The 26,745-nt window shown below is 45.1% G+C and overlaps 10 protein-coding genes across 18 annotated transcripts; 8 read left to right on the top strand and 2 right to left on the bottom strand.

Moving 5' to 3' along the window:
* The first annotated feature begins 18 nt into the window (after positions 1-18).
* LOC136197083 (uncharacterized) lies at positions 19-1,465 on the top strand. The gene has a single exon (XM_065986767.1). The coding sequence runs from the start codon at positions 30-32 to the stop codon at positions 1,218-1,220; it is 1,191 nt and encodes a 396-aa protein (XP_065842839.1). The 5' UTR covers positions 19-29; the 3' UTR covers positions 1,221-1,465.
* On the bottom strand, positions 1,354-2,760 carry LOC136197084 (syntaxin-7-like). Its single transcript, XM_065986768.1, has 10 exons — positions 2,599-2,760; positions 2,467-2,541; positions 2,340-2,409; positions 2,190-2,286; positions 2,062-2,139; positions 1,947-2,012; positions 1,763-1,897; positions 1,640-1,712; positions 1,514-1,596; positions 1,354-1,459 (listed from the first exon to the last, which is right to left on the bottom strand). Exons 1-10 carry the CDS (start codon positions 2,684-2,686, stop codon positions 1,361-1,363), a joined length of 864 nt encoding a protein of 287 aa, XP_065842840.1. The 5' UTR covers positions 2,687-2,760; the 3' UTR covers positions 1,354-1,360.
* Positions 2,761-2,807: 47 nt separating this feature from the next.
* LOC136197121 (DNA primase large subunit-like) lies at positions 2,808-5,077 on the top strand. Its single transcript, XM_065986827.1, has 16 exons — positions 2,808-2,987; positions 3,040-3,146; positions 3,196-3,350; positions 3,403-3,475; positions 3,530-3,622; positions 3,673-3,729; positions 3,782-3,862; positions 3,920-3,987; positions 4,040-4,118; positions 4,171-4,278; positions 4,324-4,398; positions 4,466-4,542; positions 4,591-4,640; positions 4,695-4,777; positions 4,832-4,900; positions 4,952-5,077. The coding sequence occupies exons 1-16, from the start codon at positions 2,837-2,839 to the stop codon at positions 5,027-5,029; spliced, it is 1,404 nt and encodes a 467-aa protein (XP_065842899.1). The 5' UTR covers positions 2,808-2,836; the 3' UTR covers positions 5,030-5,077.
* Positions 5,067-7,175, top strand: LOC136197123 (peroxisomal sarcosine oxidase-like). 3 transcript variants are annotated; one of them, XR_010672445.1, is made up of 10 exons: positions 5,067-5,203; positions 5,254-5,402; positions 5,452-5,668; positions 5,725-5,854; positions 5,913-5,965; positions 6,014-6,160; positions 6,210-6,362; positions 6,421-6,486; positions 6,542-6,676; positions 6,731-7,175. XR_010672445.1 is itself a non-coding variant. In XM_065986830.1 (10 exons), exons 1-9 carry the CDS (start codon positions 5,102-5,104, stop codon positions 6,673-6,675), a joined length of 1,161 nt encoding a protein of 386 aa, XP_065842902.1. In that variant the 5' UTR covers positions 5,067-5,101; the 3' UTR covers position 6,676; positions 6,731-7,175. The 3 variants fall into 3 exon arrangements, 2 of the variants coding, with proteins under 2 accessions (XP_065842902.1, XP_065842903.1); XM_065986830.1 differs by having other exon boundaries at positions 6,411-6,486; XM_065986831.1 differs by lacking the exon at positions 6,731-7,175 and having other exon boundaries at positions 6,542-6,703.
* Positions 7,176-7,477: 302 nt separating this feature from the next.
* On the top strand, positions 7,478-9,893 carry LOC136197122 (ornithine decarboxylase-like). 2 transcript variants are annotated; one of them, XM_065986829.1, is made up of 12 exons: positions 7,478-7,888; positions 7,946-8,042; positions 8,092-8,168; positions 8,219-8,304; positions 8,351-8,483; positions 8,678-8,766; positions 8,818-8,899; positions 8,951-9,034; positions 9,082-9,157; positions 9,208-9,392; positions 9,447-9,576; positions 9,631-9,893. In XM_065986829.1, exons 1-12 carry the CDS (start codon positions 7,787-7,789, stop codon positions 9,846-9,848), a joined length of 1,359 nt encoding a protein of 452 aa, XP_065842901.1. In that variant the 5' UTR covers positions 7,478-7,786; the 3' UTR covers positions 9,849-9,893. The 2 variants fall into 2 exon arrangements, with proteins under 2 accessions (XP_065842901.1, XP_065842900.1); XM_065986828.1 differs by having other exon boundaries at positions 9,444-9,576.
* Positions 9,894-9,943: 50 nt separating this feature from the next.
* On the top strand, positions 9,944-13,617 carry LOC136197549 (E3 ubiquitin-protein ligase UHRF1-like). Its single transcript, XM_065987339.1, has 22 exons — positions 9,944-10,145; positions 10,247-10,453; positions 10,516-10,584; positions 10,631-10,818; positions 10,876-10,954; positions 11,012-11,101; positions 11,155-11,201; positions 11,257-11,330; positions 11,408-11,517; positions 11,564-11,710; positions 11,765-11,845; positions 11,922-12,029; positions 12,083-12,187; positions 12,236-12,342; positions 12,390-12,474; positions 12,532-12,606; positions 12,662-12,736; positions 12,788-12,850; positions 12,905-13,010; positions 13,060-13,181; positions 13,237-13,344; positions 13,398-13,617. The coding sequence occupies exons 1-22, from the start codon at positions 9,990-9,992 to the stop codon at positions 13,542-13,544; spliced, it is 2,349 nt and encodes a 782-aa protein (XP_065843411.1). The 5' UTR covers positions 9,944-9,989; the 3' UTR covers positions 13,545-13,617.
* Positions 13,618-13,688: 71 nt separating this feature from the next.
* On the top strand, positions 13,689-15,393 carry LOC136197388 (guanine nucleotide-exchange factor SEC12-like). The gene is made up of 8 exons (XM_065987140.1): positions 13,689-13,822; positions 13,879-14,241; positions 14,301-14,384; positions 14,444-14,565; positions 14,623-14,778; positions 14,831-14,909; positions 14,956-15,091; positions 15,147-15,393. Exons 1-8 carry the CDS (start codon positions 13,709-13,711, stop codon positions 15,218-15,220), a joined length of 1,128 nt encoding a protein of 375 aa, XP_065843212.1. The 5' UTR covers positions 13,689-13,708; the 3' UTR covers positions 15,221-15,393.
* Positions 15,394-15,562: 169 nt separating this feature from the next.
* Positions 15,563-22,690, top strand: LOC136197381 (peroxidasin homolog). Of its 5 annotated transcripts, XM_065987130.1 has the most exons (21): positions 15,563-15,580; positions 15,639-15,696; positions 15,781-15,971; positions 16,269-16,340; positions 16,456-16,527; positions 16,583-16,654; positions 16,720-16,791; positions 16,849-16,920; positions 16,986-17,134; positions 17,192-17,479; positions 17,532-17,795; positions 17,858-18,127; positions 18,192-18,464; positions 18,516-20,378; positions 20,427-20,614; positions 20,667-20,771; positions 20,905-21,020; positions 21,068-21,508; positions 21,563-22,222; positions 22,273-22,313; positions 22,361-22,690. In XM_065987130.1, the coding sequence occupies exons 3-17, from the start codon at positions 15,799-15,801 to the stop codon at positions 20,995-20,997; spliced, it is 4,026 nt and encodes a 1,341-aa protein (XP_065843202.1). In that variant the 5' UTR covers positions 15,563-15,580; positions 15,639-15,696; positions 15,781-15,798; the 3' UTR covers positions 20,998-21,020; positions 21,068-21,508; positions 21,563-22,222; positions 22,273-22,313; positions 22,361-22,690. The 5 variants fall into 5 exon arrangements, with proteins under 5 accessions (XP_065843202.1, XP_065843198.1, XP_065843201.1 ...); XM_065987126.1 differs by lacking the exons at positions 15,563-15,580; positions 15,639-15,696 and having other exon boundaries at positions 15,749-15,971; positions 21,068-21,405; positions 21,463-21,508; XM_065987129.1 differs by lacking the exons at positions 15,563-15,580; positions 15,639-15,696 and having other exon boundaries at positions 15,749-15,971; positions 21,140-21,508.
* Positions 22,555-24,020, bottom strand: LOC136197389 (uncharacterized). The gene is made up of 4 exons (XM_065987141.1): positions 23,648-24,020; positions 23,126-23,361; positions 22,970-23,056; positions 22,555-22,909 (listed from the first exon to the last, which is right to left on the bottom strand). The coding sequence occupies exons 1-4, from the start codon at positions 23,957-23,959 to the stop codon at positions 22,696-22,698; spliced, it is 849 nt and encodes a 282-aa protein (XP_065843213.1). The 5' UTR covers positions 23,960-24,020; the 3' UTR covers positions 22,555-22,695.
* LOC136197384 (microcephalin-like) lies at positions 23,179-26,613 on the top strand. 2 transcript variants are annotated; one of them, XM_065987135.1, is made up of 15 exons: positions 23,179-24,139; positions 24,188-24,302; positions 24,363-24,448; positions 24,509-24,544; positions 24,595-24,677; positions 24,727-24,814; positions 24,863-24,989; positions 25,038-25,148; positions 25,196-25,285; positions 25,342-25,362; positions 25,422-25,719; positions 25,779-25,941; positions 26,008-26,085; positions 26,141-26,269; positions 26,333-26,613. In XM_065987135.1, the coding sequence occupies exons 1-15, from the start codon at positions 24,122-24,124 to the stop codon at positions 26,462-26,464; spliced, it is 1,575 nt and encodes a 524-aa protein (XP_065843207.1). In that variant the 5' UTR covers positions 23,179-24,121; the 3' UTR covers positions 26,465-26,613. The 2 variants fall into 2 exon arrangements, with proteins under 2 accessions (XP_065843207.1, XP_065843206.1); XM_065987134.1 differs by having other exon boundaries at positions 23,180-24,139; positions 25,416-25,719.
* Positions 26,614-26,745: the final 132 nt, after the last annotated feature.

The raw sequence follows: 26,745 nt of genomic DNA, 5'->3' as shown, positions 1-26,745 counted from the left end.
CAGTTGTTGATCCGGGGAAATAGCTACTCATGGAATCCGCGATTTCGTCCACAATTTCAGCTCAAAGAGGCATCCTATTCTCTCAGCCGGCCATTGTTCATCGCAAAGTGTACGCCGGACGCGACATCTTGGCCAAAAACAGCCGTTTCGAGCCAGAATACGTCGACTCACGTGGCTACGTTCCCGTCGAATGGTGGGTCATGTCCAAAACGGCGGCAGAAAACGCACTCCCGAAGCCGAACGAAGGCATAACCCACTTCAAACTTCACAACGGAGACGAAATCAGCTTCCCAAAAGCAATAGAAATCGCAGAACAGCCCCTAATGGGAGATTTCGCTTCCAAATGGCCCCTGACAAAAATCCTCGACATAGGCGGTCCAGCCGTCACGCCGAGCTTCAGCACGACATCAGAAATCCCTCCCATCCCGTGTCACGTCCACGCCGGCTTCGTCTGCGACGGACATTGCAAAGGACCCGGAAAATTAGAAGCCTATTTCTTCCCGCCACTCGACGTTCCTCCTTATAATAAAACCTTAGGGAAAGTGATGACGCGCTTGGGTATAAAAGCTGGCGTGACCAAATCCGCCTTTCTTGCTGGAATCAAGCAATTTGGTAAAGACGATAGTCTCTATGGGATGTTGGGGGAATACGAGGTTCGACCGTGGGAGACTTGGATTGTCCGGCAGCGCGTTGTTCATGCGCCGGGTCCCTGGCTCACTTTGGAATTGCAAACGCCGCAGGACGATTTTAATATGTTGTCATGGCGAATGGGGGAGAGAATCGACGCGGAAGAGATGACTGACGCTAAGGAGGGGATTCAATTGAAAGGGTTGCCTAGTGAGGAGGTTCTATTTGACGAAGCCGTCGATTGGGATATTAATATTGATCCTGATTATGAATCCAAGTGGCATCGGAGTTGCAACGTCTTGGAGGAGGGGGCGTGGGGTAGAAGAATGCGATTGTTCTATAGTGAGTTCTACGCCGAGGGAATCGTTCTCAATAGCGGTTGTCAATGGATTGGGAAAGATGACGGGCGTCCGAGGGCTGGGATTGTTTGGAGTGGGTGCGGAAAAGTGAATGGGATGGCTGTGAGTCACGACGGTTGGAGCGGTAGAGAATTCCTCGTTGTTCCTGGCTACGACGTCGAAATATCGAATTCCAGTGAAGATAGTAGTCAGCTTATTATTTTTCTTATTTTTCCTATGGTTGATGTGTTGTGACGTCGCAAGTTTGTGTACATTTATGCTAGTTGGGGCTCTTTGTTTTGATTTTTTTATTGCGTTTTTTTTTTTTCTTTGCGCTTACATTTCCCACACTGACTCGCGACTACAATATATGTACAGTACAGTGACGTCAATTCTTACTTTTTTTTAATAGCAACCACGATAATGATAGCTATTACTGCCACTCCAATCAAGCAGAGTATCAAACAGCAGCACTTCTTTTTTCTTGCCTTTTTCTAAGGTTAGACAATATTTAATTAATAAATTTTCCATTATTGATATCTACTGACTTGATGATCTCTTGCAGAGGCCAGTTGAACGTTAGCGTTTCGCACGTCACCGTGAGCCTCTTCAACATTGCTCTCAATATTATCTAGATACCAGTTATCTAAAATAATCAATATTGGATTTCCTACCTATCATGTCTCCTTGCTCGTAAACCATCACACTCAAATCTTTGAAAATTTGATTGACGTCAGTCATTGTTTGCTACACGTAATGTTAATTAATTTGGGAGTTATATTATAGGCTCTGAATACTTCGATATTTTTAATTGCGTCTTCCCTTTCCCGTATCAAATCCAAATCGACGTCACCTTCTAATTTCTGTACGGCCATTCCACCCTGCTGACGTTGCATCAAAGCTGTGGTATCTGAACTCTCGTCATCATCATCCTATTGACAATTTAATCTCTAGAACTTAATTAATTAATTAATTTTTCACCATTGCCGAAAATGATGCAGTTCGCCTCGCTTTCTCAACAAATGATTTTTGCTTGGCAACTACACTCTAATTAGATACAATGTCAGAATTTAATAATTACGTAGAATTTATTTACCTTTTCAACTGTCTTGAAACGAGACAAAACTTGAGAGAAATTGTCCGTAAGACGTTTCTGCTGCATTTTTCTCTGTTGCTATACGCAATTTTTAATTTTTGCTACGTCTGAAGTTTTCTCTACTGTACTCGTTCAGATTCGGATCCTCCGTCCAGTTTTGCCAATTGTTGCAAACTAACGCTTGCATCTTTTGCCAACAAAGCAGTCGACGTTTGTACGTCAGCTCTAAAAATAGATTCAAAAATCATTTTTACGTCTCCCCTTTTCTCCGTTTCTACAATTTTTGTCGCAGTGGGGCTCCATCGTGAACCGTTCCCAATTGATTATCCATTCGCTGTATGGCGGCCACTTGGGGGGGAAATTGAAATCAACGCGGAATTTCGCTTTTGAGATAGAGGGCGTTACCGTTGCTCGAAATTTGCTGAATGTTCGTCTTAATTTTGTTATTGAGTCGTATGTACTCGCTGTCGCCGTCTCGACCTACAAAAGAGGCGGTTTCGGGCGCATTTCGATGGCGTGGGCCGTGGGGAGACGAACCGCTCGACGAAGAAGCGAAACTGGATCCCGCAATCGGAACGAGATCGCGAATCGGACCCTGCCGACTTCCGAACTCCCCTCTCGACATGGCACGCTTCGATTTCGCTTTGCTTAGGGGAGAAACGAGGCAGAATGACGTTTACTGTACGGGTGTTGAGAAGTGACGTAATATCGACCTATTCGGGTCTTGACAAGTCTGAGTCCCCGGTTGCGATCGAGCGCCTTTTGACGACTCGCGATGCTTCTCAGCGGTCGACGAACAAAGGACGAGCATGCAGCGTTCTTGAAGCTCCAGCGATATCCCCATCGCGTTCAGCTCTACAGAATCCCTCCGATCGAAACGATTCACTTGGAGGAATTCGAAAAACTCGCCATAGAACGACTCAAACGTAATACAAATGATACGAATGTGATTATGCGCATTTCTCAATTCTATTTCAGTGCTGAAAGAGGTGGAATCAGCTGGAATCAAGCACAAACGCGGCAGTGACCCGTACGAGAAAGCGATGGACCAAGCGATGAGAAAAACGAACTTATTGAATCTTTCGGTATTGAAAAGAGTTTAATAATTTTTTTCATAAATATCTGGTTTTGAAGTTTGAGAACGAGGGTCGAATGGAGGAGAAAAAGATGCAAGAAATGTTTTCTCAAAGACGAGCCGATCATATTTCTCACTTTATCCTGAGACTCGCCTATTGTCGGTCCGAAGATCAAAAGCGTTGGTTTATGAATCAGGAATTGGATTTGTTTAGGTAAGAGTAATGATTAGGATGTCAGTTTCCCAATTAAATAATTAATGTTTAGGTATCGTTTAATGAAGAAAGAAGGCGTAGACGTTCCTTCATTTCTAAAGGCAGAAAATCTTGTCTATGTACCTGTACGTGAAAGTTTAAGAAAAATTGTCTTATTTATGCACTTTGATATGATTTAGATTTCTGAAAAGGAGAGACAAGAGAAGAAAGATAAACTTGTCATAAAGGGTCAAGTGAAACAGGACATGGCAAAGCAGACTGAATTTTTCAAGGTATACATGAACATATTGGTGATCTCTATACTGATTTCATAATACTGAAGATTCCTTTTGTCGAAGCCTTGGATCTGATCCGATCGCGACAAGTTTATCTTGAAAAAGTAGCCATAAACATAAAACCTAGCACTTTCCTAATAAAATTTTAATTATTAGGGATTTGCATATGTCCCAAGCTCTGATTTAGTCACTATTCTTCAAGGCTACTACCGTTCCTTATTGTCCCAAGCATTGGCAGTCAGCCATAGCACGGAAAATTAATCAATTCAAATATTGAAATCATACATTTTAAAGGTATCAGCTAGAGCACTGCCCAGCTTAGAAGAAGAAGACAGAGTGGTACCAATACTGAAAAATCTCAGGTTAAATAAATCACTACTTGATCATTATTAAGTCATAATATTTTTTTATTAGTAATCAGTATTTGGGCGACAGTTTTATAGGCGCTTCAGGTAAAGGTTCAGGAAAAATCTCTCCAGAGCAAATTGATCCCGTACGTTCTTTAATTTAAAGTGAAATTAATGGATATTGAATATTTACTGTAGTTATCACGTGAGTCGTTTCCTCTATGCATGCGCCAATTGCAGCAGGCCTTGCGCGAGAATCATCACTTGAAACATTTTGGACGACTCCAGTACGGACTTTTTCTGAAAGTAAGAGACTTTTGATAACCTCGTATATCTATATTTGTTCTATAGGGCATTGGGTTGTCGCTTGATGACGCCCTGCGATTTTGGCGTACGGAATTCACAAAAATCATGGAGGTCGATAAGGCAGGAAGAAACATCAGATATATGAATAATGTATTGATTACTAACGTGGCCTATCTGATTTTTTCAGTTTGATAAATCGTATTCTTATAACGTGAGGCACAGTTATGGTAAAGAAGGAAAAAGAGCCAACTACACACCCTATAGGTCACCCTTAGTCCTCCATCATTAATTAATTATAATTAAATATTTCAGTTGCATGAAAATTATTACGTCAAACCCTCCTGGAACGGGAGACCATCACGGTAGAGTAGACTAAAAGAGTGACTATGTTATATCTGTATCTATTTTTTTATTAGGTTGCCCGTTCAAACATTATGATGGCGATATTCTGAGGCAACGGCTTCAAGCTTACAAGTTGTCCTCGAGTGCTATTGAAGATGTGAGGGTGGAGGGGGATAGACACATTGTAATATTAATTTTTTTGCGTGGACAGATTATGAAATTGGTCAAGGAACAACACTACCAAGTTGCCTGTGTACGATATTACGAATTGACACACAAAGTAGGAAAAAACTGACGAATTAATTTAAATAATTAATTAATACGTGATTAGATTGAAGAAGCGGGATTTTCCCTTCAGCATCCGAATCAGTATTTCGAAGAGAGCCAAAAACTGTTGAAAAATAATTAGTTAGACTTTCAATTTGTCGAAAAAAACACGTGCATTGTTTCATATCAACGTCGGGGGAGGAGCACTTGCACAATGAGTTCCTACGATGTCATTGTCGTTGGTGCGGGAATACAGGGCAGTTCGACTGCCTATACTCTCGCAAAGAGAGGCCAAAAGACTCTCCTCATCGAACAGGTTAGGATATAGGAGAGAAAAGCGAGCCACTTTGTCTACATTGTTCTCAGTTCGATCGTTTGCACACGAGGGGAAGTTCTCACGGAGCGAGTCGCATAACTAGGATGGCTTACAATCGACCGTACTACGTAGCAATGATGAAGGACGCTTTTCCCATGTGGGAATCGATTGAACGCGAATCGGGGAAGAAACTATTCACGTAACGCGAGAAAAATGTACACTATATCTTAATTTGACGGCGTTTCTAGGCCAACCGGTCTGTTGACTGAGTTTCATAAGCCTAAAGGGGGCGGGATGCATCAAGTGGAGGCCTCGTTGCGAGACCAAGGCATTCCAATGGAACTTCTTTGTGCAGATCGACTGAGAAAACGATATCCGCAAATGCGATTCGACGACGACATGCAGGGCGTAGTGGAACAGTTTGCCGGGGTACTTAGAGCTGATTTGGCGAGAGAAACGATTCAGGCATGCACAAAAAAAAAACGAAATTTCGAGAAATTTTTTTTAATCATCTTGTTTAGGATCTATTTATTCGTCACGGTGGAATTATTAAAACTAATGAATCCGTGATCGATATCGAACCGGGATCGATGATTCGGGTTCGGACGCAGAAAGGTGATTATTTCACGCAAAAACTCGTTCTCACAGTGGGTAGGTTTCAATAAATAAAAACATCACGGGAGTTTAAATGATTGATTTTTTATGATAGGTCCTTGGGCTTCTCGCGTATTAAAACCACTTGGTCTTGATTTACCTCTTCAGGTAAATACAGTAATATTTTTAATTAGTTTTTAGCTACTTAATTTTTAGGTTACACGTATTCGCGTATTGTATTGGAAAACGGATGGGAGTGCGGACTATAGTGTGGATTCTTTTCCTAATATCACCTCCTATGATGTCAATGCCGATCATTGCTACTATGGATTACCTGTTTTGGAGTATCCTGGACTTTTTAAGGTAACGTGATCGTTTTGCGCACCCACGTGTGAGAAATTCTACGTTTCAGCTGTGTTGCCATAGCGGCACTAAAATTGAATCCCCGGATGAGAGGGATATGATTGCAGACGAACGAGATTTGGAATTTATGAAGAATTTGGTGAGAACTCGTTTCAAGGGACTCAGTCCGGTGCCCGTCATAATTGAAAATTGCATGTATACCGTAAGGCATTTTTAATTAATTAATTTCGCCCCAAGATTAAAATTTTAGAAAACCCCAGATGAAGACTACATCCTGGATTCTCATCCAATACACAATAACATCATCATTGGGGCAGGATTTTCAGGTAAATCAAACGCGAGATTTTTTTATTAAGAATTTGAATTTTTCTCACTACCAAGGACATGGATTCAAAATGGGTCCTGTTGTTGGCTCGATTCTCGCCGATTTGGCAACAAATCGAACGCCAAAATACAACATGAAACCATTTCGAATCAATCGCTTTTTTCCCCACACAATCAAATCCTCGCTATAGAGTATTAATAACACAACGAAATCACGTGCTATTTAATCTTTGTTGTTCGTAATAGATATCAATTTTTCTAGCTCTTCTGCCGCTTTTATGAGAAGAGCGGCCGATTGTCGATAACCCCTAGCTAATGCCTCGACCGATTTCGAATCGAATTCCTGCGATAAACTCGAGGAGGAAATATTGCATCGGACATCGGGCGTGTCATACGGGACGTCTCGTTTCGTTTCGGCTCGTCGACGGCGCGTTCTGAAGTAATCGCGTATTCTTTGGCGCGACGAGGCGGCGAATTCGGGAAAGGCTTCTTCGATTCGACTCGTGATCGCTCGAATTGCGTTTTCGGGCTGCTGTGACATGGTCAGAGTCGGATCGAGTGTGCGAGCGACGAGATCGCGAACGAATTTCTGTCATGAAAGAAATTTGCGCGATTCACGTGACTCGTTTGTGCGCGCGTTACGTCGTAGTGTTTCTCTCGTTCCGATTTTTGATTGCGCGGTTTTCGTGGACGCGTTTCTTGGCTGTTTGTTGCTTGACTCGAAAGAGCGGAATCGGCGCTCGCGTCGGCGAGCACGGCGTCGTTGAAAAGAAATGGCGTCGCTTGGGGAACTTTCGCGTCTAGATCGAGTCCGAGAACTTGAAGCGTCGACGCATCTATCGCGGGAAAAATCGGCGCGGGAAACGAGTTGCTTTGTTGAGACATCGAGTTGAGATCTTGACTGAATCGAATTTACCGCGCTAAGAAGTCCCGGCACACCTCTGGTGAGATAATCGTCACTAAGCACGTGGTTTACTACTCAGCCAATCACAGTCATCTTATCACGCATCAGGCTCTAGGGCCACGCGAAGTCGCCTTTGAGGACTCGAGAGTCGTTGTACGAGTCAGAAAAAGCAATCATCACGTTGCCGGAGTTTCGTCGCGCCGGACTTAGCCACATTTTGTCGCGATCGATTCCGCTATCGATCTACTGCAACCGTAAAACCGACAACTTCTGCCTTTATCGCGAGCAGCTCGATTGGAACTTCGAGCCGCCCTGGGATCCCAGCTGACGTAGCTAAAGACGAGCCGAGAAGGGAAGAGATCAAGGAACGATCGCCCACGCGAACGCGATCGAGAAAAATGGCCGCTACGAGTACCACGCTGGGATCCACGAGCGTATATCGCGTCGAAAAATCTCTCACGGACGTCGTATCGGACCACTGCGCCGTTTCGGGGCGTTTGGTAGGACCGCGTGTCGCGTTTCCTCAAAAGGGGCCTCACCTCGTTTTTTCTTTACAGAACCCGGACGATTCGTTCTATATCGTAGACCTTGGAACAATTATCAAGAAGTGCTACCAGTGGAAGAAGAATTTGCCAAGAGTCGAGCCGTTTTATGGTATTTTTGAATATCTCATTAATTAATTAAAAGTGACGATTTTTTGTAGCATTCAAGTGCAACAGTGACCCCCTTGTCCTCAAAACGCTCGCTTTACTTGGCCTTGGCTTCGACTGTGCAAGCAAAGTAAATAAATTAATACACATTTAATTATTGATTTATTCAAATATATGTAGTCTGAAATGAAAACGGTTCTTGATATGGGATTGGATTCGTCTCGCATTGTTTATGCTAATCCGTGCAAACAAATATCTCACCTCAAGTAATTAGATAATTAATGAATTATTTTAATAATTTTTTTCTTTTAGATTCGCGTGTCAAAATGACGTCAAACGAATGACTTTTGACAACGAATACGAATTGTTCAAAATCAAGAAATATTTTCCATCCGCTGAATTGCTACTTAGAATCCGAGCTGATGACTCCAAGTCATTGTGTCAGGTTAGTGTCAATTTAATTCTCTCGCGAGTCACACTCTGTTTCCATAGAGAAGTCTAATTAAATTAGAATTCTCATTGATTAGGAATAATTTATAGACTCGCTAAAATAGAATTCAGTCCTACTCAACATTATAGATTTTAAAATTTTCTACTAATGACCTTTTCTACTGAAGATATTTTTGATTTTTTTATTAGCTGGGAATCAAATTTGGAGCAGAAACTTGCCACGCCCACCATTTGCTGTCCATTGCAAAGCAATTGAATTTAAATGTGATTGGAATCAGGTATGCTCAATTAATTATATAGAGAATTTTCAAATTTATGTCCTTTTTTAGTTTTCATGTTGGCAGTGGCTGCTATGACGTCAAACCTTTTTCTGATGCTGTGGCTTCCTCCAAAGAAGTCTTTCTCATTGCAGTAAATAATTAAAAATAAAGATTGCCTATTTTTGACGTTTTTTTCTCATAGGAAAAATTGGGTTTCGATTTCTCCGTTCTTGATATTGGTGGAGGATATCCGGGAGCAGACGAAGCACCAATCACATTCGAAGAAGTAATTTAATTAAAAAGAATCTAATTAATCATTAATTATTTAATTAGATTGCTGATGAATTGAACAACGCTCTTGACGTTCACTTCCCAGAGGGCTGTGGCATTGATATCATAGCAGAACCAGGTAAGAAAAATCAATTATTAAATAATTAATCTATTCTGAATTCTTCTTAGGTCGTTTCTTTGCGTGCGCTAGTCACACTTTGGCTGTGTCTATTATTGGAAAACGTCTGGTGGATCAAAGTGGAGAGAAGACGGATATTGATGCCAAATTTATGTATTATGTCAATGACGGGGTTTACAGCTCCTTCAATTGCTTGCTCTTTGATCACGCGACCGTCCATCCAAAACTCATCAAAGTGGGTAGAAAATATTTAGTGATTTCTCTAATTATTATTGATTTTTTTCAGCAGAAGGCTTCCTGTGGCGATGATGTTGCTACTGTTTGTAGCATCTGGGGTCCAACGTGCGATTCTATGGACTGCGTCATGGAAAAATGCGTGCTACCGGAATTGGAGATCGGTGACTGGCTCTACTTTGAAAGTAAGAAAAATCAATATTAATTAATAATTAAAATTATTGATATTGTTTTTTTAGATATGGGGGCTTACACCAAATCGGCGGCGTCTTCTTTCAATGGTTTTCCTGTTTCCTTCAGCTACTACGTCGTCTCAGCTGACGTTTGGGAAGATTTCGTCTTACTGGCTGGAGAAGATCAAGATGTGAAGAGCTTGTTTCCCAAAGGGGGCCCCTGCAAAAAACCCGTTGTTTTGTTCAGTAGTTCCATGATTGTCGCAGTTAATTCGTCTGTGTGAGTAGATAGAATATTTTAATAAACATGACGTGGTGCACCTTGAAAATGCGTTTATAGACGTCGTGTAGCGCACGTTAGACTCACGTGCAGCACTAAGCGAAGCGCAAGTCTGAATACGTTTGCCCTGGTGCATTTTGCAAAAATGTGGGTGAAAGTGCGTTCAATGGACGGCAGCGGCAAGATCGTCTCCATCGGCGACCTGAGTCGCGTGACAAAAATCGCCGATCTCAAGGAAAAGCTTGTCGTCGAATTCGACGCTTCGCCGGAGCACCAGCGTCTCTTTTTCCGAGGCAAACAGGCAAGTAAACGCGAGAATCGGCATCGATTCGAGCTCGTTCGGCCGCGCCGACGCTTCGCCGCTCCACGTGCGCGTTTTTCGAGACGTTTTTGCACTTCTAGCTCGCGAATCCGAACACGCTCTTCGACTACGGCGTCGGACTGAACGATTTGATTCAAATCGTCATCGTTCGAGACGAAGAGGACGGCGAATCCGGATGCGAAACGGGGGCGTCTCCAAAAGAATCTTCGACGAAGGAAAGCGCGTCTTCGTCGCCGAAAAAGAGACCTCGAGCCGAAACGGCGGGAAATATCAATGGGAATTCCGCAGTACGTTGAATAATGCATTGATCGTCTTATCATAATAACTCGTGTGTTTTTTTTACTAATAGGATTTCGCGCATTTGATGCCGGAGGAAAATGGATTTTGTTACGAGATCGTCGAAAAAGATTTGTATAAGGTATTAGTGTCAAATTATTAGTTTATAATTCAATGTCGCGTTTTAGGTTGGAGATTGGCTTGAGGCCCGAAATTTGATGACCGGAGCTTGGTACGAGGCCCAAGTAGTCAAGATTTTTCGACGAATTGAAAATGAGGACGATGAAAATTGCGAGTCGGCTGACGGAAGACGAAAAAGAAAGAAAAAAGAATTGAAAAAGAATGATGACGTTATTTATTTTGTTCAGTACGACAAGTGAGGAGAACACACATAGAATAAATATAACGTTATTAATCTAATAATTAATATTAGATATGATGATTCTGGAATATTCAAGGTGACTCTGAAAGATTTGCATCCAAAGTGCAAGACAATTTTGCAGTGGAATCAGGCATGAAAATATAGAGGGAAAATTCTCTGTTGTTTGAAATTAAATTTTGATCTTCAGCTTGCGTCCGGCCAAAGGGTCATGGTGAATTATAATCCGGATCGACCCAAGGAATTGGGCGATTGGTATGAAGCGGAAATAACTAAAAAAGTACCACGTGATTATGTGAAAATTTCCACACGCGAACTGACGTTTTTGTCCAGGTTGAAAATAAAGATTATAGAGAACTCCACTGTCGTCTGATCCTAGGGTAAGATAAATCAACTTTTTTTTATTAATCTTTTTCTATCTCTTCTTCTTCTCAGAGACAACACTATTGTCAAAGAGGAGTGCCAAATTTCAGCTCTAGGCTGTATCTACAAAATCGAACCCAACCCAGGTACACTAACAAAATAAATAAATAAATAAAATATATGCCGTGACGTCACGCTACACAACAATTATTTTCTCCATAAGGTTTAGATACAATCTATGACGGTAGCAAAGGACCGAATCGACGCGTACCGGACTGTCGTCACTGTATGGACGATCCCAGTTCACAGTGTCGATATTGCGGCTGCGATAAGGTAACCACACACAATTAATAATTTTTAATTATTTATTTTTTGATAGTGCGGCGAGAAAACGGATCCGGACAAGCAGCTTCTGTGCGACGAATGCGACGACGCTTATCACATCTATTGCCTCGATCCGCCGCTTGATGAAGTCCCGGATACAGACGAATGGTTTTGTCCCGGGTGTCGAAACGACTCATCGAAGGCACGACGTCGTTTTAATTTAATTAACGAGGCTATGTCACGTGAGTGTTGTTAGGTTGTGAATCCGGGTCAATCTGTTGAAACGAGGAAGGTGAAGTCGAAGAGGACCACGCCTACGAACCGAGATTGGGGACGGGTAAGATAAATAAATTAAATAATTAGTACCAATAAATTCGTGGTAATTTTATTTCGTGGTAATTTTAATTCTATAGGGAATGGCGTGCGTTGGAAGATCGAAAGTCTGCACTATCGTTCCCCCAAATCATTTTGGAGCTATTCCCGAAATTCCCGTGGGAAGTCAGTGGAAATTTCGAGTTCAAGTGAGTCATAGCGCATCATCATAAATTATTTAATTTCGGAGTTTATTTTATAGGCAAGTGAGTGTGGCATACATCGGCCCCACGTAGCAGGAATGCACGGTCGCGATGGAGAGGGCGTATTTTCTATAGTTTTAGCTGGTGGCTATGAAGACGATCTGGTGAGATATCACTCTATTGATTTATTTATTTTAATCTTTTCTCCCCAGGATGAAGGGGAGACCTTTACGTATACCGGAAGCGGAGGTCGCGATTTGTCGGGAAATCGAAGGACGGCGTCGCAGTCATGTGACCAGACACTGACAAAAACAAACAGGTTTGAATAGATATATGTTAGGAATTAATTGATCAATTTTATATCAGGGCTCTTGCGTTGAATTGCAACGCGCCTTTGAATGACGAAGGAGCGGAAGCAAAGGACTGGGAAAACGGAAAGCCCGTTAGAGTTGTAAGGGAGAAGCAGAAGGTAATTAAACACCTAATTAATTATATATTTTCTTTGTAGATTCGTAGCTATAAACTTTTGAAAACTTCGAAGTATGCTCCAAAAGAGGGAATTCGATATGACGGGACATACAAGGTGAGATAATAGTTCTACACAATTTTAATTAATATATATGTATTTAATATTTAAGGTGGTCAAGTATTGGTCTGAGAAAGGAAAGTCAGGATTTCTTGTATGGCGATATCTCCTTCGACGCGACGATCCGGTAAGATGCGCATGCTCGCTCGTTCGCTCACTCATTTTTATCAATGAGTAGTCTCCGGCTCCGTGGACTCGAGAGGGACAAAAGGAGATACAAAAAGCCGGAATTAAAATTAAGGTACGCTACTGTTTCATTAAAAAACGTGTTCTCTTATTTATTTATTATTTCTAGTATCCTGATGGGTATCTGGATTCGCAGAAGCGAAAGACATCGTCTCCCGGCAGTTCTAAGGCTCGATCCAGAAAGAGGAAAGGATCGCCTAGAAAATTGAATCATGGTAAATTATTAATATTGGTCACATGGCATATATTATATTATATTATTAGATGGAGATGGATTGGAAGAATCTGCAGCAAAGAAAGCTGTCGTGCTAACAAGTGAGCAAATTGAATTGATAAAGGCAGACAAGCTCAATGAAAAATTGTGGGACGAGCTATTGAGCAATATGGTGAGACCCCTTTTATTTATCTTATAATTGGTATTGATTTTTTCGGAATTTTAAGGACGATGGCCAGTTGCTGGAAAGAATTCAAGAGCAGCTCACGTGTGTCTGCTGCCAGGAAATCGTCTGGGAGCCAATTACAACTGAATGTGCTCATAATATATGCAAGGTTGGTATTATTGATTTTTATCATGTGACTTGGAGAACTAATTGATTCTTTAGGAATGTCTAAAGCGATCGTTTAAAGCAAACGTGCACTCTTGCTCTGTCTGTCGAAGAGGCTTGGGTGTAAATTACAAGGCTAAAGTGAATGAACAGCTTAGTGCTGCATTGCATGCTCTCTTTCCTAGTTATGGAATAGGACGCTAATTTAATTGCACATCATACGTGCGAGAGCTTTTAGAGGCAGGCATACGGTATATGAATCAATGAAACTTTTATGCACGTGGCTAACGGTGTGACGTCACTAACTAATCCTGTATGAAATATTTACTGATTGAGCCACGTGCAATCCGGGGAGTGTTCGATACGAAATGACGCTGTTTGCCGCCGATTATCCGCTCTTCGCCATCGCTTCGCTCAAAGACGGCTGCCTCTTGGTCGCCGGCGGCGGAGGCGCGTCGAAAACCGGCGTTCCAAACCGCGTGGTAGGCGCAAACATCTCGCGAGCAAAAGTCGACGAAAAAAAGAGGCCTCGCCACAGGAAATCTATCGAATTTCGCGCGGAATCGGCGACCTCCATCCGCACGGCACTCGCATATGCACGCACGACGTCGGCAGTCGATCGGTAATGAACGCGTGCGTCGATTCGCCGCAGCGTTACGTCGCACTGGGACAAGACGCCTCGTGTCACGTGCTCACCATGACTCGCCTCGGCGGCTCGGCGGCGGCGCGACTCCGAAAGACGTCGTCGTCGAATGACGAATGGGTTTTGGCGAATTTCGCCGAGAAAATGACGGATTTCGGTCGAGACGGCGTCGCCGGGTTTCAAAACGTCGTCCGGTTTAGCGCGAGTGGGGGCGTCTTGGCAACGGGCGGCGGCGACGGTTGCGTTCGAACGTGGAAGGTGAGAGCGCGACTAGCGTGCGCTAAGGAATCCACAACAGGCTTTTTTAATTAAAATAGTTTCCCGCTATGTCGCCTGGATGGGTTTTACGGGGACATACGGGAGAAATCGACGACTTGGATTTTCATCATAGTAGAGATCAGGTGGTTATTACTTATGATTAATTATTATAAGAAATAGTTTTGTTTTATTGTTGTTTTAGCTTGTTTCCGTGTCGAAGGATTGCCTAGCTTGCGTGTGGAATTTATCGACAGGAAATTGCGTCACAAAGCTCGACGCCAGCCGAATTTGGCGAGCAAAACAATATAGACATAGAACGTGCAGGTATCATCATGGAATTGATTCCGACACACATCATACTCACTGTGTATGTTTTCATAGATTTGGTTCTAAAAGAAGTCAAGTGTGGCTATACACAGGCTTTGTATCCAATCGAGGTGCAGTGGCATCCTATCTCTGCCAGTGGCACGGAGAATCATATAAACTTATTGATTACGCGAAAGTGGCAAATGATACTATTACAAAAGTGGATGCAAGGCAAGTGCACGTAAAATTTAATTATATATATGCGTATGTATACGTATATTAGTTTGGGGGGGAGTTATGTTGCAATTGGGACTATGAGTGGGTCTATTGGCGTTTATGAGACGTCGTCTCACGGACTTCAAGTGAGCGGAGTCGTCCTGCCCCCCTTTATCTCATTCTTTTGCTCAGTTTGTCAAAAGAGTCGATAACGTTCATCAGACTTTTGTGACTGGTATTGCGTTTACGACTCTCCGTGACGGAGAAATGGGCGTAGCTTCGATTTCTATTGACAGAACTTGTCAATATACGAATTTGGAGAGACAAAGTAGGTTCCCCGCCGCAATACGATATAATAGTCGGTTCAATTATTTATCCTTTAGAATCCTATGGCGTCATCATTCTCTTTTTCATTCCCTTCCTAATTGCTCTAATTTTCTTACTACTGTCACTATAGTGTCGCCGCCGCCGCCGCTTGGGCTCTAATTAATTATTTGAAAATCGTTCAAGAGATTAGATTATTGCGAGACGACATGTACTCATCTCCTTAGTTGTGTAGAATGCAATTATTGTGTCTCGATTACTGTCAGTGTCGCGGTGCTTTTTCATTGTGACCATTACCAGAGGCGATATTTGTCTTTGCGTCAGCCGCCCGTATTTTGATCACCTGTTGCGCGCCACGTCATACCTGACGGCTTGTTTGCCTCAATAAATAACCGCTCGCTTTGTCTAAGGCCACGAATCGCTTCGCTAGTCTATATATATAAGGAAAACTAGCGTAGGTCTTCTCTGAGACTCCGCCCACTTTGACTAGAAGGTAAAAATTTCTACGTATTTTTATCTAATTCTTTTTTATTTCTTTCGCTGTCAAATAGAAACGGCCACAATCGTAGCGTCTACGTCACGCGAATTACGTCACCGATATTACAAAAGGTCTGTAACACGCCCCCTCAATTACAGTCGCTCGACGCGCATATTTTTGCGGCGTGCGGTCTTCTATCCCCACTGATTCCCCAGACGCGCAGTCAAAAGGCAATGCGCGACGTGGCGCCAATCGCCCTTCGTCTTCTACTAATCTTCGCCGTCGGATCGTCGCTCGCGTTCGGGCGAACGTGTCCCAAAGGCTGCAGCTGCTTTCAATCAACTGTGCGCTGCGACGGAATGCGTTTCGTCTCGATGCCGCGCGTCGAAAACGACACGACAACCCTGTACGTTTCCCCTTTTTTCGCGTTCATCGATGCGACGAACGCACGCGCGCGCGCCCGAGAGAGAGAGAACGCTAGAGCGTCCCTCCCGCAGCCCCCCTCGAATATCCGGATGTTTCAAATACGAATGGGGGCGTGTCTCTCTATTCTACAGCAGGGGAGGGGGGTCCGCGTCGTTCTTTCGTCTACGCGGGGTTTGTTTGTTTTTTTGAATTGCGCGTTCTGCGACCGCGCGTCTCGATCGTCCCGATTGTTTTGGGGAGGGGGGGCCCCTCCTCATCTAAAAACATCTTCGCGCAGAGATCTCCGAGACAATCGAATCGTCTCGATACCGAGTGGCTATTTCAGGGGATTCTACAGACTGCACACATTGTGAGTAAGGCGGCGCCCCGGCGAGGCGCCGGGCGGCACTTTTCGTCTGTTTGCATACTTCCATTGGCTTACCGTATCTCACGTGTTACGCCCACGCCCCCTTATCCTCTAATAGGCTACTTAGCAACAATAGGATCGTCGAACTGAAGCCCAACGTCTTTCTCGGGCTCAAATCACTTCGTCACTTGTACGAAAAGACGCGCGCGATAGTGATAGATATCAAATACGATCTTTTGCCCTAGATATTTGTCGAAGAACGAAATCGCCACTTTGCATGCAGGAATGTTTCGCGATCTCAATAAACTCGTTCATCTGTACGAATATGACGTCATCGTCGGTGCTCTTATAATTCAAAATTCTCTCCCTCTCTAAATTCTAGTAATCTTCAATTTAATAATATAAGCGTTCTTCAATCCGATCTTTTCACGGGGCTACGAGACTTGGAACGACTGTAAGTGTATATATACACGTCACGTGAAGACGAAACTTCAATAATTTTCATCTCTAGAAATATTAATCACAATAGAATTCGTCTCATCGAACCGAGCGTTTTCGATCCACTAAACAACCTGGAACATCTGTAAGCGTTTATACAAGTGTCTTACTACGTAAGCACGTGACCACACGCACGTGTTTTTGTTGCAGTACACTTAGCGACAATCCTCTCACGTGTAATTGTCAGCTGCTTTGGATGCGAGCCTTTCTATTTAGCGTACGCGACGCGCAGGCCGAATGCCACGTTCGCTCGCGCCAATATCGAATCAAATCCCTCACAAATGAACGACTCGGATGCTGTCAGTTCCAATGACGTCGGTCGGTTATTAATTAATATAATTTAATTTGGCTACTAGGTTCCGCCGAAATTGTTCGCGAACCCGAGGATGAGAACGTCGCTCTCGGCGATCCTGTTCTCTTTCGTTGTTTTGCAGTCGGCTGTCCCAACCCCCGCGTCACGTGGACTCACAATGGGATTCCATTGACGTTAACGGGGCGGAAGTCGGTTCTCAAAGACGGTTCGCTGGCTATATCCAAAACGCATCCGGGAGACGCGGGCGTGTACACGTGCCAGGCAAAGAATGCAAAGAGAACGGCAACAGCTTCGGCCAAGTTATCCTACATAGGTGTTCCTAAGAAAGACAGTAAGTTCCTTAGATATATTATATATATAATATATATGTGTATTTTTCTAAGGGGCTCCTGTTTTGATTGTTAGTCCTCCGGCGACCGTTTCCGTGTCTGAAAATGCGTCGTTGACGTTGCCGTGTTCGGCGCAGGGTCATCCGGAGCCGAAGATCATATGGCATAAGGAGAAGAAAATTCTTCACAACACATACCAATCGGGCGATCCGAGTTTGAAAATTAAACACGTGACCCAATCCGACGAGGGAATCTACACGTGTCGCGCTTCGAATCGCGTCGGCAAGGCGACGGCCCATAGCCAAGTCACAGTCAACGGTACAATAATAATAATAAATCAATATTAGATTAAGATTAATCCTAATTGTTATTATATTTAGTTTCACCGACTATAGTGAAACCTCCCAGTGCAAATCTGAAGTATGTCGTCGGGGAGACGGCTCGATTGTGGTGCCGCGTCGAAGGGAAGCCAATTCCCGTACGCACGTGGTGGCGAGATAATCGCCAGCTTGTCTCCTCCGCGCGTCTCGATTTGTCGAACGATATTCTTCTTCTACGAGAACTTCGCGTTGATGATACGGGAAAGTATGAATGCCGAGCAGAGAATTCCGCCGGCGTGGCGAAGCAAATTTTTCGCTTGTCTGTTCGAGGTGAGTTGGGGGAAGGGGAGAAACCCCGGGGGTTTTAACTTAACGTCGAGATTTGATGTTTTAGTTTTGACGCCGCCCGTGTTTTCTCAATTGCCAACCGACGTCATCGCTGCAGAGGGAAGCACAGCTGTTTTTCAGTGTAGAACGACAACGCCTGCGTCTGTGGCGTGGCTGAAGGGAGATCAAGGGTTGAGACAAGGGGGACGCATCTCTATAGATATCACAGAAGGAACGTTGGTCATTTCCGAGGTGACGCCTTCCGATGAAGGGGCCTACGTGTGCTTGGCTCGAAATAACGACGGCGTAGCATCGACTCAAGCGAATCTGGCCGTACACGGTGAAATTAAATAATAATAATAATAATAATAATTCATTATTTATTATTTAGACCGAGCTCCTCCGCGGCCTACGTCACCGCCGCCGTCGTCACAGCAACCGAGAACTGACGACGACGACGACGAACGTCTGACGTGCTTCTCCGTAAGAAACGTCACGTGTGACAACATGTGCTACCATCGACGCTACCGAACAATCGACGGCACGTGCAATAATCTCGATCGCCCGCACTGGGGCGCCGCGCGCGCGCCTCTCCAACGTCTCCTCAATCCAATCTACGACGATCGATACAACCTTCCAACTGGCTGGCAACACGCAGGTGACTCGGCACGTGCCATGGCTCCCCCTCACCCAAGCGCGCGATTGGTCAGCACGCGCGTTATCTCGGCGCACGCCATCGAACCCGATCCGCGCTACACGCTAATGCTCATGCAATTCGGTCAATTTCTCGATCACGATCTCTCGCACTCGCCGACGACGGCGTGCGCGCGTCGTCGCGGCGATTGCGCCGCCGTTTCGAGCTGTTTTCCCATTCCCGTGCCGCGCGACGATCGACGAATCGGCGGCGCGAACGCGTGCATGTCGTTTGCGCGTTCCACGCCCGCGTGTTATACGGGCACGCCTTCGTCGCCTCGGCAACAGGTAAATCAAATTACTTCGTACATCGACGCGTCATCTATATACGGATCTGACGTCGAAACGCACGGACTCTTACGAAATCAAACGTCGAGGGGATTGCTCAACGTTGGCGTCGAAATTGCGCCCGGGAAATATTTATTACCCTACGTCGACGACGCTACTTCGTCGCCCGTTGAATGCCTTGTCGCTAACCCGGCAAAAGATCGTTGTTTTTTGACTGGGGACAAGCGCGGGAACGAGCAAATCGGACTTACGGCTATGCACACGATTTGGCTGCGCGAGCACAATCGGATAGCGCGTGCGCTAGGCGCGCTCAATCCGCGCTGGAATGCCGATCGAATTTTTCAGGAAGCGCGCAAAATCGTCGTTGCAGAATTGCAACACATCACCTATACGGAATTTCTTCCGAAAATCGTCGGCGAGGAAGCAATGCGCAATGACGTGGGGTCGTACGCGCGCTACGATCCAAACGTCGACGCTTCAATAGCGAACGCCTTCTCAACTTCGGCCTATCGGTTCGGTCACACGCTCATTCAACCGCTGTTTCGACGACTCAATGCGTCGTTTGAATCAATTCCCGCCGGCGATCTGATGCTCCGCAACGCCTTTTTCGCGCCGCAACGAATTCTCGCCGAAGGCGGTATTGATCCGATTATACGGGGCCTCTTCGCGACAAACGGGAAACTAAACACGCCCACGAGCGTTCTCAACGCCGAGCTCACCGAAGCCCTCTTCGCTCTCGCTCACGAAATCGCGCTCGATTTGGGCGCGTTGAATATCCAGCGCGGGCGCGATCACGGCTTGCCGAAATATTTGGCCTGGCGCGCCTTTTATAATCTCTCGGCGCCGAAGAGCTTCGATGCGCTACGTGACGTCATTCGCGACGATAGCGTGCGCGAGAAGCTCGAAGCCTTGTACGTAACGCCGGAAAACGTGGACCTTTGGGTGGGCGGCCTCGTCGAGGATCACTTGGACGCGAGCGCGCGAGTCGGGCCCCTTTTCGCGCGCATCATCGCCGATCAGTTTCGTCGCACGCGCGACGGAGATCGATTTTGGTACGAGGGGACGGGCGTCTTCGATTCCGATCAACTGTTGCAAATACGAAAGACGACGCTAGCGCGCGTTCTCTGCGACAACGGCGACGATATCGAGCGCGTGCAACGCGACGTTTTTCGCAACGCGAAAACTTTGGACGACTACGAACCCTGTTCCGCTCATCCCAAAGTCGATTTGAGATTTTGGAGCGACTGTGGAGACGATCAGTGTACTCAAGAAGGTAATAGAATAATTTAATTAATTAATTAATTAATTAATTTTTGGTTAGATTGTGGGGGTGGGGTCAGGTCGAAGCGATCTGCCGATGTTGAGTCGTTTGTCGAGGCGTCCCTAAAACCCGTGCAAATGACCCAAATTTCGATTAACAATCGAACGTCTGTCGTGGAAGAGACCGTGGAAAAATTGACGCAATACGTCAGCACGTTGGAAGCGACGGTCGACGCACTTCAAAATAAGGTTTGATGGACGTCAATGTGACGTCAATGTGACGTGTACGCCTTTTCCTTAGTTGAACGGGGTGGGAAGGGGCGGGCAATGTCTTCTGGGAGGCGAGGTGAACGTAGAAAACGGGGAACGGGTCAAATTGAATGATTGCCTAGAGTGTTTTTGCAAAGTAAGAAAAGATGCGCAAATCGAAACTTTTCTACGCGACTGTCACTATGAGTATATAATAGTGCCGGTTGTTATAGACAAGTTTTGCTGTATGAAACGATATACTAAAAGAGGCGCGCTTGTCTTTAATGTAGAGTGGGCAATTGATTTGCGAGAGGCTTGTCTGTCCTCCTGCAACCTGTCAAAGTCCCGTCAAAAAACGAGGGGAGTGCTGCGCAAAATGCTGACCGTTTTTTTTCAAGAAATAATTGTAGGTAACGTAGAAAATGTTTCACCATAAAATCGGTTTATTTGTAGCACGTGGGGGCGTACAGAGACGTATATCAATGAGTTGATCCTTTTAGCATCCGGGTTCTCGTCTCCCTATAGCGACAGATGAGGTGCCAAATTTCTCGAAATGAAAACGGACTATCTTCCGTCGATTTTACGACGGGAATTCGGTCAAATTCGAACGCCTGCTAGAAAGACTTCCCTTCCGAAAGCAACTTCAACCGTTTGGATACCGGAAGCAGCCAATATTGTCACGCTGAAGCTCAAAGACGACGAAGACGACGAAATCGACGCGAAAAAAAGCGGCGGCGGTAAGACCTCGAAAAAAGACGTCAACTCAAAGTCCGCCACAGTCGGAAAACCAAGTAAATAACTAGCACTAAAAATCAGCAATCGTTTTTCTTCTTTTCTTTATTTATTAGCCGTCAGGCAGGCCTCCTTTCCCCGTATGAAGACGTCTATGACGCGGTTGGTCCAGGAAAAAAATATTACAGAGTTAATTGGCAGCGCGCGTTACGCTAGACTTGCCGATCCTTTTTCCGGCACATTTCCTCCGCCTCCGACGCGCGACTCTGCCTATCGTTTCGATCTCTCCTTCCCCGTGCACCCCGTTGCCATAGCGAAACCGCGTCAAGTCAAACTACTCGCCGACGACACCGTTCCCGAATGGGCCTCCTCTCTTCCTCTTGTCCATCCGGTCTGTCGGCTCTTTCAGAGGGGTTGCTTTGCCGTCGATTCGTCGGTGCGGAGCGCGGCGGCCGCGGCGGGGGGGTCGGCGGTCGCGGCGGCGGCGACGCGACGAAACGCGAATCGAATTCGTCTTCTAATGAATCGTAATAGCGTCGCGGCGGCGACGGCGGCGGCGGAGTCGAAAAAGGAAAAATTCTCCGTTGAAGAGCACGTGGCGGCGGAGGAGGAGGGGATCCGGATTCCGGAAATGGCGCGGATGACGTCGAGTATGCCGTCTTTCATTTTGAAAGAGTGTTCCGCTCCCGTTCTTACGCGCGATTTGAACGTTCGGCTTCGGGCGTTGAAAGTGGAACGCGAGACGACGTCGACTCATCGCTGCTGTGAACCGCCGAAGCCGGAAGTCGATCATCCCGGCCCCTCTATTAGCGTAACGGCAGCGAAAGTTCGACTGGAATCAAAGCGACCATCAGCGGTTCGATCGGCATCTCAAAGGTAAAATTATTTCCTAATTAAAATAATACTATTTTATTTAATGAATTAAGAGTGATGGGGAAGAGAAACGGAGGGCTATCAACTCGAGGAGGTTAGTATATATGTATGTGGGGGCCCCCTTACACTAATAATTACTAGTAGAGAGTGGTCAACATTGTTCCTACTATCCTAACCCGTTGATTGGCTGCTCGCGTCCGTACAGTCGTCGCCTTGCCGAATTGGCCCGGCTTCAATTTGAAACGATACGATGGGAAGCGACGACAAACGTTCGACGGGGTACTGGTGTCAATGGAGGAGGAGGAAATAACTCGCGCCGTTTTACCACTGCCACATAAGCGAGTCACACATCATTTATAATTCGAAAATAGAGAGGCATTCAATGACAACAGATACAAAAAATAGCAAGATGTATTACTATTAGTGGACTTAGGAGAGAAAATGGGAAAGAAGAATGTCGGTTCGATTCTTTGTTGTTAGATTGTATCGATTGAGGCGGCGGCTAGACGCCACATGTACCACGTGCCTATAGAACGATTCGGTTCCCACGATTTGGCCAATCGAAGCATTTCCTCGGGCGGCGGAAGAGCGGAAAGGTGAAAGAATTTCTGAAAACCTCGTCTCACGCCGAGATCGGCGAGCGGAAGGACGTCTTGACGCTTGAGACAGAATAGAAGAAACATGTCCACACTTGAAGAGAGGTAAGAAGAAAAATTAATAATAAATAATAAGTATTTATCTTCATCTTACATCCACGTTCCAATGCCCTTGACCTGTGTCAATATTTTGTGGCAATCGTTATTACCCGTTGTGAGCAACATTTCAGCGTTTATATCTCTAATTAATTAATTAATTAATTAATTATTGATATTTTTTTTGGGGGGGGGGCCCCTTATTTTCACCCACCCGCTATCAAACTTTCTCGCTAAATCCATGATATAGGTCATTTTTCGCGCCGATAATCCGGCCGCTTTGAGTTCGACGTCAGTTGCCTTGCACACTTGGGACGGCGTCGGAAATTGGCCCTCCTTGCAGCCGAATCGCGCGAGAAACTTCGAGCAAATCGTCTGGGCCGATTTACCCGAGATTTGGTGTTCGATGAGACTTCGGCAAAGGTATTCGAACGGTTCTCCCGCCTCTCCCTAAGCGCGAGTCCCGATTTACGCGTCAAAGACTCCCCGATTTCGCTCGCGAATACATTCGAGGCCGAATCGCTACGATTAGGATCGCTTTCGATTCGCGTGAATGAAAGCTATAGAGCCCCGCCCCCTCACTCCCGCGCGCCCATTGTTTTCGATACCCTCTAACGCGGGGACCCGCCCCCTTTGCACTCCACCCGCCCAAAAGAGTACATCTCCGGCTCTGGACGCGTCCGCGACTTCGCTCTCGTCGACGAAAGCGCGGAAGAAGCATTCGAGACATTCGTACCAGCAAGAATAGTGGCGGACTGTAGGCGTCCACGAGCGCGCCGAGTTTCGGGTCCTTGAGCTTTAGCGCGTCCAAGGCGTCGTCCAACTCGTCCTGCGACTTGAAGCACGTCGACGAATTGTCGGCCATTTTGTACGGAGACGCTTCGACGGGATACTTCTTCGCAGTTCGACTTTCGGACAGGCCGCCAGCAGAGGGGCGTGTCTTTCTCTTCACAGGCCGTCTCGATGAGCTCGCGCCCGAAGCACTCGCTCCGGCGCTCGCTATTAGATCGCCGCTGAATGCGCGCACTTCCACTGTCGACGAGCTCATTTCTTCTACGCTGCTTGCCCCGGTCTCGCGAGGTTTCCGGGAGTTATGGAAGCACACGTGATCCCGGAGATGGGTTCTTATACGGGAGGCGAAGCTGCTCATGCGCGTTTTTCCAAAGAACTGTGAAAACGCTCCTTCGACTTCCAAACGACGAGAATCGAGATGAATAGAGCTGAAAACGTTTGTCGACGTTGTATTATTGTATTTTATAGAAACGGCGTTTACTAGATTCACGCAGAAGACCGAGAAAACACAGAAATCGGCGCCGCGACGAACGCGAGCAAGGAGGATGGTGTCGAAGCCGATCAGCCGTCGACGCAACGCATTTCCCAACCCCTAGAAGGTTCGAAGGGTCGTGATTTGCAAGAAAAAGCCGTTTTTTGCGAAAGTGAGCTTGGCTCAGGTGTCGTAGCGTGCGTTGAGGTTAGAGATTTTATGGAAAATCGCTTTTCGGGAGTCGCGAAGCAAGTCGAAAAGTTGGGCGGAAAGGTAAAGAAAATTTTCGTATAAAGAACTCCAATTAGTTAATTAATTAATTAATTAATTAAGGCTGTAAATCGAATTCGAAAGGATGTCACCCACTTGGTGAGAAGTTTTGTGATTCATTGGAATTTTTTTTCGAATTCCTTTTCTAGATTTTTCAAGATGGAAAACCTCACGTTTTGGAAAAAGCCGAAATGAAAAAAATTCACATAGTATCAGTTATGTGGCTTGAAAAGTAAATTTCAATTAATTAATTAATTAATATTAAAATTGATTCATTTTAGCTGTAGGCTGAGTGGCGAGAGGGTGTCTGAGGCAAAGTATCCGGCTTTCACCGACGGAACAAGTTCCGTTCTTTGGAGAAAACACAAGGTTAGGATTCATATTTTTAATTAATTAATTAATTAGATTATTATTTAGCGAATGAAATTAATGCAACCCAAGCAATTCGACGAAGAAACCATAAAATTGAGCGTAGAAAGATCTAGAAAAAGACGAGAGAAAAGGGAAATTCTCTTTGGATCAGGCAAAGCCACCACCCCAAAAGGCAATAATTAAATAAGTAAATAAAATTAAATAGAAATGTATAAATTAGCGTCTCGTATTTTGGCTCTTGATACGCAACCTGCATCGTTGACACCATTGGTTGTCCGTAGCAACGACAGCAGCGGTGAAATGCTCACCGTTGGAGAGAGTCCGTCATCGAGTGCGTGGGTGTGTCACTTCAATAAATCTCTAATGATTCGTTTTTAGGTAGTGAAAGGAAGATGAGCAGCTACTTTTGGGGATTCACTTATGATGATTTGGAAGAAGATAAGAAAATGCGACAAGCTTTATTTCCAGGTTAAATAAATAAATAAATAAATAATTTTGGCTAATAAAAAATTTTAACTCTATAGATCTTGATCCTGCGGACATAGGTAGGTTTGATTTTTATTAATAGAAAACCGAGTCTATTTTAGAGTTAAACTAGATTTAGATTTGACTAAGTTGGAATGCGAATTGGGAATTAGCCCCTCTTCAAGTAAGAAAACGCCTCTCGCTTCTTCTTCGCGCGAAAACGAGAAGGAAACGAAAAAGAGTGGGACCCCAATGCGCTCCCAAAAACGAAAGCTTCTGAATCGCAAAAACTTAACGTTTCCCAACGAAAAAACACCAGAAAAAAAATCGAAATCTCCGCCAATATCGAACGATTTCACGCCGACGTCGAAAAGAACAAGAAAACAATCAATAAAAAAATCAAAACAGTCTCTAGTGATGACGAGTTTGAGCCCAGAGTAAGTCTAGACCCGCTCTAAACGACAATTGTTTTTATTTCTTGGGTGGGGACCCCCAGGGATCGTGACGTCATTCTGTCTCTTGTCTCCGCTTTGGGTACGTTTTGCGTGGAGAATGACGTCAGCGATTCGACGACGCACGTGGTGTGTGGCGAGGGACGACGAACGTTGAGCGTGCTCCGGGGAATTGCGCGGGGCACTTGGATACTTTCTTACGATTGGGTATTAATTAATTAATTCATATTAATTAATTTAGCACGTGAGGGAGAAAAACTCCGTTTTTCGTAGATTTTGAAATCATTAGAGGAACATAGATGGGTTGACGAGGATAAATACGAAATGAACGCGAAATTCCCCGGAGCTAAAGTTCGTATTATTAATTAATTAATTATTTCAAATAAATCGTGAATTGAATGTTTAGATATCCCGGATGAAAAAACGAAACGACGATCCGGGCGTTCTTTGCGAAGTGAGCTCGATTTTCGTAGCGAAATCGACGGTGCCGGAACATCCGGTTCTAATGGAATTAGTGGAGCTATGCAACGGGGAGGTAAGGAATGCTTTCGATACGTCGTCTCGCGGGGATTAGGAGAGTACGTGTCCCGACTTTTAGTTAGTGGGAACGGCGCGGGGAAAGGAGACGGTTTGCGTGGGCGGTGGGAAGGGAATGGTCGTCACGGAAAAATGGCTTCTAGACACGATAGCGCATCAAACCGTAATGCCACTCGATTTATACACGCAGTGACGTCAAATGACGACTTAAGAGTGAATGCCTTGCATAGTCGTATTGTAAAATGACGGTCAATTGAGCATAGAGACGAGTGGAAGCGCGATAAATAGGAAAAAAATTTCTCAGAGCGTCCTTCCCATGGCGATAGCGTGAGAAAAACGCTCGAAGACGAACTCGAAATAAACGACTCGAAGGGGAGACCTCTTGAATCGACTAAAAGAGTCATAAGGAGCTATTTTTTATTACGTATCCGGAAGCAGCACCGCCCCTACACGTGACCTACGGGGACGATTCAG

Source organism: Oscarella lobularis, chromosome 17, assembly GCF_947507565.1.
Source record: "Oscarella lobularis chromosome 17, ooOscLobu1.1, whole genome shotgun sequence".
NCBI lineage: Eukaryota > Metazoa > Porifera > Homoscleromorpha > Homosclerophorida > Oscarellidae > Oscarella > Oscarella lobularis.
The sequence above is the reverse complement of the archived record's forward strand: the minus strand, read 5'-3'. Positions and strand labels throughout refer to the sequence as shown.